The sequence below is a fragment of the Crinia signifera genome, chromosome 8, assembly GCF_055691185.1.
Source record: "Crinia signifera chromosome 8, ASM5569118v1, whole genome shotgun sequence".
Lineage (NCBI taxonomy): Eukaryota > Metazoa > Chordata > Amphibia > Anura > Myobatrachidae > Crinia > Crinia signifera.
In genome coordinates this window covers 15,291,339-15,305,936 of record NC_139224.1, presented here as the reverse complement: position 1 = coordinate 15,305,936, position 14,598 = coordinate 15,291,339, and the positions used below count along the sequence as shown (strand labels likewise).

The 14,598-nt window shown below is 49.2% G+C and overlaps 1 protein-coding gene across 1 annotated transcript in view; it reads left to right on the top strand.

The window, feature by feature from the left end:
- Positions 1–14,598, top strand: part of CACNA2D2 (calcium voltage-gated channel auxiliary subunit alpha2delta 2) — a gene marked incomplete at its 3' end in the record, with an annotated part of 191,874 nt that overhangs the window by 31,448 nt on the left and 145,828 nt on the right. The window contains exon 2 of the mRNA XM_083158159.1: positions 13,761–13,842. Coding sequence (XP_083014285.1) covers positions 13,761–13,842 — 82 coding nt within the window. The remainder of the gene's footprint in view (positions 1–13,760; positions 13,843–14,598) is intronic.

Here is a 14,598-nt window from a genome sequence, read left to right as displayed (position 1 = left end):
CCGCCTCCGGTGCGTTCAGGATCCGGGTGCGCTGTAAGAAAGATCACAGCCAGGTTAATACAACATTGCAATGGTGAGTTTCTCTGTAATCTAGGAGATAAGAGCGGATAATGTCATGTCGGCTTATTATACCTTTCTGCTAGAGATCCCTTATCACGTTCTCATTTTCTCGTGCGGGTTCAGCTCGTGGAATCTTTCTGATACATGAAATGATGGTTGTACCAGGAGCGCTGCACTAATTAGAACACAAATTGCTGTAATGTGGCGTTTGAAGGGCCCAGTTAGCAGATTGAAGATGCCTGAAGTACTTTCAGAGTATCAGCTCCTGAGCTCGTCGTTGCTCAGGACGGGGCTGAGATTTTGGGTAACGTACATAGCGCCGGATCCAAATCTGTGTGCAGGCCCAACGGTTTATGTCCAATTGCGAATTTGGTGGCCAGCACATGACCAAAACGGGTTCTGCGTGATCGCTCACAGTCCCCACTAAGCCATAGCATGATTGACTTTGGGGGTCAGCAACTGGGACTCTTCTAAAATATGAGGGCGTATCCTGTCCGTTTTGTATGTTATAGGTGCGTTGAATCCGCGGACCTGGCAAAGGGGTTCCAGCGGCCAGTCTGAGGTTCTCCGGCTGACCGTGGTCTGCTGCTGTCGCGAGTCACCACAGATGATCACCATCCGATGCTGTGTCCTCCTGCTGTGTCCTAGTTGTCTATTGCTTGACCAAGAGCCTGGGCTACTGCTGTGCTGGTGGCTCACACCTTGCCATAGGCCAGCATAGGTGGGGGGTTTCCAGTTGCCCAGAACCCCCTCTCCCACAGCTACTCCATGCTGCTACACTCTCACTGCATTACATACCTGCACTTACTTTGCAGCAGACTATGGCTTGGTATTATGGGTTCTTTATGGGTTGGTGACAATCAACTATTTGTAAACCCCCCTCCAGTAATCCTGCGTCTGCCCACACACTGGCCAGACGATTGTCAGCTGTGTGAGCGATGCCGCAATATTGGGGGGTTATGGAACAGAGAGTGGGGATAGCTCCATTGGTGCAGAGCTACGTTGGGAGCGCGCAGCTCAGTCACATTGGCTATGCTGCGCTGCTGAGACTGATACCAGCAGGTGCTGGTCTGGGGGATATTCTAGGCCTGGGTGCGGGCTGCCATCCAGTAAAAATAAAAGTGTGAGGGATGAGTAAGGGACACCTGTCCCTGTATGGTGAGAATCCACAGGGCCAGGGCTTGTCACTTCTTGTGTCTTCAGGGTGGAGGTGGGGGAGGGATGGGAACTATTTAGGTTGCACTTTGTAAGTGGGTTTTAACCTTAGTCACAGCTGTTCCCAACAGCATGCAAACATACAGTATGCACAGCGCTGCTAGTGGTGCCGACGATGGCTCGTCAGCAGTTACTGTCTTATTATAGAGCCCCAGGCGGGGGATGCTGGGAAAACTCATCTCCGCAGGAGACCATTTGGGTGCACAGATTGCAAACACTGCAAGGGACAACTGCTTCCTCCCGGGGTAACCAAGGCACATATACTACTGCTCTCTCCCGCTGTAACCCAGGCACATATACTACTGCTCTCTCCCGGTGTAACCCAGGCACATATACTACTGCTCTCTCCCGGTGTAACCCAGGCACATATACTACTGCTCTCTCCCAGTGTAACCCAGGCACATATACTACTGCTCTCTCCCGCTGTAACCCAGGCACATATACTACTGCTCTCTCCTGCTGTAACCCAGGCACATATACTACTGCTCTCTCCTGCTGTAACCCAGGCACATATACTACTGCTCTCTCCCAGTGTAACCCAGGCACATATACTACTGCTCTCTCCCGGTGTAACCCAGGCACATATACTACTGCTCTCTCCTGCTGTAACCCAGGCACATATACTACTGCTCTCTCCCGGTGTAACCCAGGCACATATACTACTGCTCTCTCCTGCTGTAACCCAGGCACATATACTTCTGCTCTCTCCCAGTGTAACCCAGGCACATATACTACTGCTCTCTCCTGCTGTAACCCAGGCACATATACTACTGCTCTCTCCTGCTGTAACCCAGGCACATATACTACTGCTCTCTCCTGCTGTAACCCAGGCACATATACTACTGCTCTCTCCCGGGGGAACCCAGGCACATGTACTACTGCTCTCTCCCGGTGTAACCCAGGCACATATACTACTGCTCTCTCCCGATGTAACCCAGGCACATATACTACTGCTCTCTCCCGCTGTAACCCAGGCACATATACTACTGCTCTCTCCTGCTGTAACCCAGGCACATATACTACAGCTCTCTCCCGCTGTAACCCAGGCACATATACTACTGCTCTCTCCTGCTGTAACCCAGGCACATATACTACTGCTCTCTCCCGGTGTAACCCAGGCACATATACTACTGCTCTCTCCTGCTGTAACCCAGGCACATATACTTCTGCTCTCTCCCAGTGTAACCCAGGCACATATACTACTGCTCTCTCCTGCTGTAACCCAGGCACATATACTACTGCTCTCTCCTGCTGTAACCCAGGCACATATACTACTGCTCTCTCCTGCTGTAACCCAGGCACATATACTACTGCTCTCTCCCGGGGGAACCCAGGCACATGTACTACTGCTCTCTCCCGGTGTAACCCAGGCACATATACTACTGCTCTCTCCCGATGTAACCCAGGCGCATATACTACTGCTCTCTCCCGCTGTAACCCAGGCACATATACTACTGCTCTCTCCCGCTGTAACCCAGACACATATACTACCGCTTTCTCCTGCTGTAACCCAGGCACATATACTACTGCTCTCTCCCGATGTAACCCAGGCACATATACTACTGCTCTCTCCCGGTGTAACCCAGGCACATATGCTACTGCTCTCTCCCGGGGGAACCCAGGCACATGTACTACTGCTCTCTCCCGGTGTAACCCAGGCACATATACTACTGCTCTCTCCCGATGTAACCCAGGCACATATACTACTGCTCTCTCCCAGTGTAACCCAGGCACATATACTACTGCTCTCTCCCAGTGTAACCCAGGCACATATACTACTGCTCTCTCCCAGTGTAACCCAGGCACATATACTACTGCTCTCTCCCGGTGTAACCCAGGCACATATACTACTGCTCTCTCCCAGTGTAACCCAGGCACACATACTACTGCTCTCTCCTGCTGTAACCCAGGTACATATACTACCGCTCTCTCCTGCTGTAACCCAGGCACATATACTACTGATCTCTCCCGGTGTAACCCAGGCACATATACTACTGCTCCCTCCCGCTGTAACCCAGGCACATATACTACAGCTCTCTCCCACTGTAACCCAGGCACATATACTACTGCTCTCTCCCGCTGTAACCCAGGCACATATACTACCGCTCTCTCCCGATGTAACCCAGGCACATATACTACCGCTGTAACCCAGGCGCATATACTACCGCTCTCTCCTGCTGTAACCCAGGCACATATACTACTGCTCGCTCCTGCTGTAACCCAGGCACATATACTACTGCTCCCTCCCGGTGTAACCCAGGCACATATACTACTGCTCTCTCCTGCTGTAACCCAGGCGCATATACTACTGCTCTCTCCCGGTGTAACCCAGGCACATATACTACTGCTCTCTCCTGCTGTAACCCAGGCACATATACTACTGCTCTCTCCCGGTGTAACCCAGGCACATATACTCCTGCTCTCTCCCGGTGTAACCCAGACACATATACTACTGCTCTCTCCTGCTGTAACCCAGGCACATATACTACTGCTCTCTCCCGGTGTAACCCAGGCACATATACTACTGCTCTCTCCCGGTGTAACCCAGGCACATATACTACTGCTCTCTCCCAGTGTAACCCAGGCACATATACTACTGCTCTCTCCCAGTGTAACCCAGGCACATATACTACTGCTCTCTCCCGGTGTAACCCAGGCACATATACTACTGCTCTCTCCCGGTGTAACCCAGACACATATACTACTGCTCTCTCCTGCTGTAACCCAGGCACATATACTACTGCTCTCTCCTGCTGTAACCCAGACACATATACTACTGCTCTCTCCTGGTGTAACCCAGGTACATATACTACTGCTCTCTCCCGGTGTAACCCAGGCACATATACTACTGCTCTCTCCTGCTGTAACACAGGCACATATACTACTGCTCTCTCCCGGTGTAACCCAGGCACATATACTACTGCTCTCTCCCGCTGTAACCCAGACACATATACTACTGCTCTCTCCTGCTGTAACCCAGGCACATATACTACTGCTCTCTCCTGCTGTAACCCAGACACATATACTACTGCTCTCTCCTGGTGTAACCCAGGTACATATACTACTGCTCTCTCCCGGTGTAACCCAGGCACATATACTACTGCTCTCTCCCGGTGTAACCCAGGCACATATACTACCGCTGTCTCCTGGTGTAAACCAGGCACATATACTACTGCTCTCTCCCGGTGTAACCCAGGCACATATACTACTGCTCTCTCCTGGTGTAACCCAGGCACATATACTACTGCTCTCTCCTGCTGTAAACCAGGCACATATACTACTGCTCTCTCCTGCTGTAACCCAGACACATATACTACTGCTCTCTCCTGCTGTAACCCAGACACATATACTACTGCTCTCTCCTGTGTAACCCAGGCATATATACTACTGCTGTCTCCCGTGTAACCCAGGCACATATACTACTGCTCTCTCCCGGTGTAACCCAGGCACATATACTACTGCTCTCTCCCGGTGTAACCCAGGCACATATACTACTGCTCTCTCCCGGTGTAACCCAGGCACATATACTACTGCTCTCTCCTGCTGTAACCCAGGCACATATACTACCGCTCTCTCCCTCTGTAACCCAGGCACATATACTACTGCTCTCTCCTGCTGTAACCCAGGCACATATACTACTGCTCTCTCCTGCTGTAACCCAGGCACATACTGTATACTACCGCTCTCTGCCTCTGTACCCTGGCAGGGAATGGGTTACGGTCCTCATGGCAGTGCGCCGTTCATAGCCTATTGATCGGGTATTAGGTTCTGTAGCGGGGTGATGTTGACACAAGTAGCTGGTAATGGTCTGCGGCAGATCGGTGTCTGTCTGACTGTGACACCCACCAGCTTGTTAGAGTAACTTAACCCTCCCAGCTCTGTCTGCAGATGCATGACACTGGGTATACAGCCATTGCAGCAGAGCTTCTTGTATTTATACAACAGGAAGCTGGATGTATTTATCCCACGCTGCGCGGAACGCATGTAATACATGCAGAGCTATATTTGCTGCTTACACGCAGAGCCATATTTATTTATAACATGCGGCAACTTACATCACTGTTACATGTGACTGTACATATACTGTGTCCCTATAGAACATTCTGTGTGTGGGCTCTGCAGGACTGCGGATTTATACTGCACTGCGCTGCACAGCATTCAATGCTGCTCATATGCTGGGCCATCATCCCTGTTATATGCAGAACTTATTATTAACCGCTATTTAGATACTACGCAGAACTTTATACACTACGCAGAGCTTTGTGTACTCTGCAGCTCTGTATATAATTCTGCAGCGCTATATATATCTCTTATATATATATATATATATATATATATATATATATATATATATATATACTGCAGAGCTTTGTGTACTCTGCAGCTCTGTATATAATTCTGCAGCGCTATATATATCTCATATATATATATATATATATATATATATATACTGCTATATATATACTGCAGAGCTTTGTGTACTCTGCAGCTCTGTATATATTCTTCAGCGCTTTATATATCTCATATATTTAGCCACATCTGTCAATCTGTGACTGTGTGTATAACGCTGGGCGGAGTCATAGGCTAATATCTGCGCCTCTTTGACTCCGCCCACACACACTCACACAGTGACAGAGAAACACCCTCTGCCTCCTCTCCCTCCCTGTGCTGGGCCACATGCCGGCAGGCAATGACTGTAAATAGGCCACTGCTGCCTCCAGCGCATCTCTCACCCCAGCAGAAACCCCCCCTGGCCACCCGATATATCGACCGACTGTTTCGATGTTTTCTCCCCGCCGCCTGCCGCAAGTAACAGTGGGGCAGATGTATTAAGCCTGGAGAAGAGATAAACTGGAGATAAAGTGAAAGGAGATCAAGCACCAGCCAATCAACTCCCAACTGTTATATTTCAAACACAGTTGATTGGCTGGTGCTCTATCTCCTTTCACTTTATCTCCAAATTATCTCATCTCCAGGCTTAATACATCTGCCCCACTGAGTCGTGCCTCCTTCTGGCTCCCTCCTTCCTGCTGCTGCGGCTGCAATGAGCTGCAGATACAGCTGCTGGCAGGCAGGGGGAGCACCTCTCAGACTGATAACATCAGCCTGAGGGGGGAGAGAGACCGAGGAGCAGCAGCGCCGTGGCCGGGCAGCTTCCTGAATAATATGATACAGTAAAGCGTTGGGCGGTGGGCCGTGGGACTTGCCGTGGGAACGCCCAGCGTTTTATCCCCACCCAGTTCCTCTGGGTTCGGTATGACACACCGACAGTCGGGATTCCGACAGTCATTTCTCTGACGTCGGAATCCCGACTGCACAGCAGGGGGAGCGCAATGAAGCCCCTTGCGGGCTCGCTACGCTGCGGGCATGGTGGCGAGCTGCTCTCGCCATCTATTTTATTCTCCCTCTATGGGGGTCCTGGACCCCCACGAGAGAGCAGTCGGGATTCCGACGCCGGAGTATTGCCAGTCGGAATCCGGACTGTCAGGGAGCCGTCCGGCACCCGTTCCACCCGAATGTGCAATGAATATATATAAATGACCTGTAAGTCACTTTATATATGCGTGCACGCACCACATCTTTCGATGATCAGCGACCATCCAAAATTGTGGGAGTTTCCCCCCGGCCTGCGAATGGATGTTTACATGAAAGGCGTTCAAATTGGGCAGACGGCCTGCTGTTCGCAGGGCGGGCTCTGGCGGACTCTCTCGCAATGGTGCGAATTCACATCCGAACGAGTCAACCAGCACTTTATATGTTTGTAGCTCTGGCACTCCTGCGTCCCCCACGGGGATATTGTGCTAAGGTGCCTTCCTGGAAGTGTTAACAACACCCATCAGAGCCAGAAGAAACAAGGTGGCACTCAAAGTCTTGTGATCAAAAACACATCTACGTTTCGGGGATAAGGATCCTGATGAAGGAGAGCTTTATATAAAGTTTATGTATTCTGCTTAATGTAGTCTGTATATCTATGTATTCTGCAGTACTTAATGTATTCTGCAGTACTTTATATATTCTGCAGCACTTTATGTATTCAGCAGCACTTTATGTATTCAGCAGAGCTTTGTGTGTTCTACAGCATTTTATGTATTTTGCAGCACTTTGTGTTTTCTACAGCGCTTTGTATATTTTGCAGCACTTTGTGTATTCTGCAGCACTTTATGTACTCTGCTGCACTTTATTTACTCTGCTGCACTTTGTATTTTGCAGCACTTTGTGTATTCTTAAGCACTTTGTGTATTTTGCAGCACTTTCTGTATTTTGCAGCACTTTGTGTATTCTGCAGCACTTTGTGTATTTTGCAACTCTTGTATTCTGCTGCACTTTGTAATTTGCAGCACTTTGTGTATTCTGCAGCACTTTCTGTATTCTGTATTGCTTTATGTATTTTGCAGCACTTTGTGTATTTTGCAACGCTTGTATTCGGCTGCACTTTGTATTTTGCAGCACTTTGTGTATTTTGCAGCACTTTGTGTATTCTGCAGCACATTATTTATTCTGCAGCACTTTCTGTATTCTGCTGCACTTTGTGTATTTTGCATAGCTTTCTGTATTTTGCAGCACTTTGTGTATACTGCTGCACTTTGTGTATTTTGCAGCACATTATTTATTCTGCAGCACTTTGTGTATTCTGCAATGCCTCATGTATCACATTGCAGAGAATGTGTAATCCATAACACCAGTCCCTAGTGGATCTCAGCCCCCTGTATTCCCTGCCACAGACACTAGTAGTGTTTGACATGTAGGAGGAACACACACTAACACCAGAAACGTAACACAAATAGGGCCCTGGTAAGGATTTATCAAATCACCCCAGTGCTGAGGCAGCAATGCTGACCAATGTGCCACCCTACACCTATTTACTACTGACCACTGTGCAACCCTACACCTATGTACTACTGACCACTGTGCCACCCTACACCTATGTAATACTGACCACTGTGCCACCCTACACCTATGTACTACTGACCACTGTGCCACCCTACACCTATGTAATACTGACCACTGTGCCACCCTACACCTATGTACTACTGACCACTGTGCCTCCCTACACCTATGTAATACTGACCACTGTGCCACCCTACACCTATGTACTACTGACCACTGTGCCACCCTACACCTATGTAATACTGACCACTGTGCCACCCTGTAGACATGTACAGCTGGATAGAGAGACAGAACTAATACTAACCACTGGGACACTGCACACACACTAGTCCTAGTGTATTGGATGATGGGAGTTGTGGGGTCAGCTATGTGTCTGCTGCAGCCCTACTCCATATATAGCATTGCTCCTGCTATCTCCTGTCCCCACTGCTGCCAGGGTACCGCTGATAGAAACCAGGGCCAGCTGCTTTCATCTCTGACTAATGGTGATAAGATACAAACGTGGAAAGAGGTGTCAGTGATGTGTACTCAGTGCCCCTGCTGTGCCCTCAGCGATGCCGGGTGCCCCCGATGTGTCCTCAGTGATACCGGGTGCCCCTGCTGTGTCCTCACTGATGCCAGGTGCCCCTTCTGTGTCCTCAGTGATACCGGGTGCCCCTGACATGTCCTCAGCGATGCCGGGTGCCCCCCGATGTGTCCTCGGTGATGCTGGGTGCCCCTGCTGTGTCCTCAGTTATGCCGGGTGCCCTCGATGTGTCCTCAGTGATGCCAGGTGCCCCGATGTGTCCTCAGTGATACCGGGTGCCCCTGACATGTCCTCAGTGATGATATTGTCAGCTTGCGCTGCATGTACAGATGATAGGGGGGTCGGAAATGACCCTCGGCTACGCACATCATTAACGATTATGACTGATAAAACACTGGATGATATATATGCGATACCGTCAATGTTCGCCCAGTGTGTACCCAGCTTTAGAAGGGCAATTGGTGGTATTTCCTGAACAACAAATCAAATTCTAGGTTTCATTTATACAGTACTTTCAGGGCTAGATTAAGAGCTAAAAGTGATCAAGGTCCTATTGTGGCCATTTCTGTGCAGGCGTGGCTGGCGCCATAGGGGGCGCAGCTAGGTGACCGTGGTGAGATTGTCAGTGCCAGTGCAGGGTGATTGTGCATGTGATGTCACGACTCCATTCCAATGGGTTGGGGGCACGGGCATCATGAAGTACAGCACTGCCTGTAGCTGTACAGGCATGAAATCGCCCCATGTAATGCCAGTCACTATGAGATGTAAGATGGGCACAGGATGGCACCATTGTTTTGCACAGAAACATGGGTGCACGGCTCCTCAGGCTGAGGGAACATGGGGGCATGATACTACAAGATTAGGGAACATGTGTGTGTATGTGGCACCTCAAACTGATGTGACATGAGTACAACCAGGCACCTTAAACTGAGGGAACATGGGTACTGACAAGGCACCTCAAACTGAGGGAACATGGGTATAATGCACCTCAAACTGAGGGAACATGGGTACAAAGCACCTCAAACTGAGGGAACATGGGTATAATGCACTTCAAACTGAGGGAACATGGGTACAAGGCACCTCAAACTGAGGGAACATGGGTACAAGGCACCTCAAACTGATGTGACATGGGTACAAAGCACCTCAAGCTGAGGAAACATGGGTATAATGCACCTCAAACCGAGGGAGCATGGGTACAAGGCACCTCAAACTGAGGGAACATGCGTACAATTAACCTCAAACTGATGTGACATGCGTACAAGGCACCTCAAACTGAGGGAACATGGTTACAGGGCACCTCAAACTGAGGGAACATGGGTACAAGGCACCTCAAACTGAGGGAACATGGGTACAAGGCACCTCAAACTGAGGAAACATGGGTATAATGCACCTCAAACCGAGGGAGCATGGGTACAAGGCACCTCAAACTGAGGGAACATGCGTACAATTAACCTCAAACTGATGTGACATGCGTACAAGGCACCTCAAACTGAGGGAACATGGTTACAGGGCACTTCAGGCTAAGGGAACATGGTTATGTCACACTTCATGCTAGGGTAAAATGGGTAAATGGCACCTCAAACTGAGGGAACATGGGTGCCAGGCATCTCAAACTAAGGGAACATGGGTACCAGGCACCTCAAACTGAGGAAACATGTGCAGAAGGCACCTCAAACTTAGGGATCATGTGTAGAAGGCACCTCAAACTTAGGGATCATGGGTACGTGGCACCTCAGACTGAGGGTATGATTTATCAATAAGAGAATGGAGAAATGGCCGAGCGGAAAAGTTGTCCATGGCATCCAATCAGCATCTACCTATCACTTTGCAGTGGGTTCTTAATAAATGCTTCATCAAAGCTGATTGGTTGTTAGGAGTAACTTCTCTAACCCTTTTCACATCAACCCCTCAACATTTGGTGCCCAGTGCTGGTTGTTATAGATGTACCCCAATGTGCTGCTTTGAGGTTGGCATATGTACTTCCTTGTGTTTGTCCCCGGGGAATGCGTTCAGCGACAGTCCCCGGTTACCTGAGCTAGGGAGGACATAATCAGTGGGATAGATGATAAAACTCAGTCTGTCCTGCTGGCTTCTTACCAAAAACTCTGAGCTGTAAATAGGGATGGCCATCGACCATCGATGACTCAAAATCATCGATGGTTCATGGCTGATGTCGAATACTTTTGCCATCGATGAGGGAGAACCAGATGGTTTCCCTCCTTCGATGGAACAGCAAAACGATGTTTTGCGTTTTTTTTTCAAACTGCCGGGACACGGAGCATAACTCCGCCCCCGACACCCGCAAAGCCCCGCCCCCGTGTTTGGCCAATCAATAAAACACAATGGATGACCATTGATATGTAAAAATATCGATGGTCATCAATTGCATAGTTTAGCACTATCGATGGCCAGTTGCAGAATTGCCATCGATGGCAATGGCAACGATGGCCATCCCTAGCTGTAAATAATAAGTCTGTGCACAGCGGAGGCAGCCATGTTGTGGGTTGTACCAATACTCAGGTGACCCTGCCTTTACGGCTGGTATCCAATTAGCTTTTTCGTTAGCGTAAGCGATGGCCGCAAAGATGAGGAAGTACCTCTTTTTCCAATGTTTGTCCGATATTGTTTTCCAGCTACCCGATTTGGTCGCCCGAAGAAAAAAAATCTCCCAAAAGCACACAGGGTCAATGATAACCTATGCTTTCAGGGGTTTGGTTCTGCCGGCCTGAGGGGAAACAATATCCCCGATAAGTCGCGGCTTGTGCTAATTGGATAGCCCCCCCCCCCGGCAAAGCAATGACCGATGTAATTGGGTACCGCCCTTTGTCTGCATACAATGCTGTAGTTAGATCATACATGCAGTGCATGCAGAGCTATGGGTATATGATCTGTATATACTGAATGCACGGTTGCCACGGTGAAGGAAGCGGTTGGGAGTCAGGTAATGGAGGCTGGAGGAAGGGCTGTAGTGGGAGGTAGCGGGGAGTTGTGTGGCAGATGTATGCTGGTGTCCCACAGTGTCCAACAAGCGAACATCAGAGACATTTTCTGCGCTCCGATAGACTGTCACTGGCAGTGAGGAGATGTCTGACACACGTGTGTAGTGTTACTGATGGCAGAAGCACACACATACCTACATACATGTGCATCAACCTGGGAAGAGTGTCAGCTCCTAAACCCCACAGCGGTTCTATGTGGGGCCACAGCACCCTGTAAATATGCCTGGTGATTACATTTGGTCCATCCGGGTGTCCCCGAATCGCATAATTCCACAGAATTCCTTGTAGCTGTGTTATATCTCCCGCCACTGGAATATATATCCCATGATTGTTATCGATCTCCCGATCTTGTTATATATCCCGCTCCTGTTATCTTGCTATTGTTCTTTCCCAGTATTGTTCTCTACCTCCATGTATGTATTGATGCGGTTTCCCCCCTCCCTTTCCCCCCTCCCCTACTTGTAAATGCTCACAATAGCCAGACAGATTATTTGGGGCGTAGATCCATCATTTCGGAGGCACCTGTAATATTTCCTCCATCGCCTGTTTGCGTTTGTATGTTGCTCGGGTTATTACGGTGACCTGTCTTTCCCGAAGCGCTGTTTTGGGGGAAACGTATGTACGCTGCGAGGGAGGAAACCCTGACAGGAATTTTGCGCATCCAATAGTGGGAGAAAAATTCCAAAGGCCATTAAACTGGGTAATTTATATGGCTGCCGATTGTGCGCCTGGGGAAATATATTTCACAGGTAATTTCCAATCTGTCGGCCTGTGAAAGAAGCCATTATTCTAACTAGAAGAGAGATCATAATGTCACCCGACTGGTTAACTCCTTCAGTAGTGGCCCGATCACTCCCAGCCATGACGCGGTTAATGTGAGAGCGACGATACCCGTGTCGGCTTTCCACTGCCGTCAGCAGGAATAATAAGGGGAATGGGCCCTGTAACTCGGACTTGGTGCGTATTCTGCATTTTAGCTGTTTATAAGCATCATGCAAAGATTCAGCAACAGTTCAAACAATGGAGCTGCTACAAGGGCTTGGTGTGGAACTGGGCGTTCTGAGACTTGTAGTTCCACAACATTAGGAGTGCTCTGGGTGGTCTCGGCCTAGCTCTCACCCAAGGCATTAGTACTCTTTAAAGGCCTATACTATAAATCCCATCAGTCGGTGTCTTCTGTTCTGGGTCTCTTTCTATGGTCACCTTGCTGGCTTTTAAGGGTTAATACCATTAGACGATCTGCCCGTCGTGGCGCTGAGTGATGGCGACAAGGGCCGGATGTCGCCCTGTGGCACGGATACCAGCTTTACGCTGCTGATAATACCCTATTGATCTAGCGAGATGTCCTCGTTTACATTGATAAAAGAGGCGCGGAGGGGACAGGTCTGTGCTTAGTGTTTAATGAGGCTACAGCAGCCTCTATTAATGGGACTTCATCATTTGTATGTGTCCTACGCCCCGCTCAGGACTGCTCCGCTGCAATCATTTCTCACCCTTCGTTACGTCTCCAAAAGGCGCTGCGCATTTGTTTGGCGGGTTTTGGTTAATGTGACAGAGATCACATACACGGGATAAACAGAACTTGCAGCAGGTACACAGAATACAGGTTCAACAGCTGGGCAATTCACTGGTTACAGCATGGCAGGTTTTCAGCAGGCAATACACAGATGGGTACAACACTCCAGAGGTCCCTCGCATAGTTTCCACACCCCAAGCCTATTGCACAGCCACTAACAGGCATTGGGAACCTCTGACCCTCTGCTCTGAACAGACATTTAACAGCAATCCACAGGTGATGTTAATTAGCCAAACCATAATTAGGAAAAACCTGGACTGGATCTTATCAGTCCTGCTGCTGCTCTAAATCCTGATCCGGCTGTTCCTCTATGTTGAACTAGGCTGTCCCTGTCACACTTACCAGATATAAAACTTTGCCATTTGCCCAACCCTGATGCCCTCACTTCTGCCCTCCCTGCTTATCTCTGTACTCCCCTGAAGTCACAGAGTTGATCCCCCCCCCCCTCATGGTTCTCTCTGCCTGATCTCTGACGTCCTCTTGATCTTTCTTTCAGGATGCAATATTGGGCCACGAGACTGGAGCGGGAGTTTCACCAGGTCATGCGGAACTTTGCTGGATCCCAGCAGCTACAAGGGGTGAGTGCTGGAGTCTGGATGAGATGTGGTCCCCCCCCCCCCCCCACCCCGCGAGTCTCTGCTCGCAGTACGAAGCCACTACTTTGGTGCATTTTAGAAAAGGGCGTGTAAAGGCCGATTCCATGGGCCACTCCAAACTCTGGTGTTTCCCGGCCACTTCTCCCACGGCGGTGCGGATGTTCTCTAGAACTTCAGGCTACCTTATATCCACCATCATTACACACCAGTTGGCCACACGACCGACCATGTATCATGTGTTAATACTGTATTTCTATTTATTTTTTACAAAATTATGCTTTTTATATATTTTTATGTATTTAGGGAGACAATTGGGCTGATAGTGTAGGGGAGTACACGCCCACAAGGCACTGGGCCACACCCACACAACACTGGCCACACCTTCTCCACGAAATATCTCGCATGTGACTCTTAATCCAGCCATGACTCCTCCGATAGATCCATTATTTAAAAGGGTGACGAGTTATCCCTCCCCCAAAAAATGGCCAATAATCTGGTTCTTATGGGATGAGTCTCACCTGTAGGGTTGGTTTATACATACTGTATCTTCAGCTTTTGGTTTCCTGTGAGTATACATCCTGTGGTCCAGTTATATATGGGCCTTCATTCTAATGTTGATGATACACTATTCTTGGGTCTGATAATACCCCCATTCATCCAGTCTCAGTGGTAGAAAGTTTTCTGGGCAGTGCCCGACCCTACCCTAGTGATTCTATTGATCAAACTTTTGGCATACCC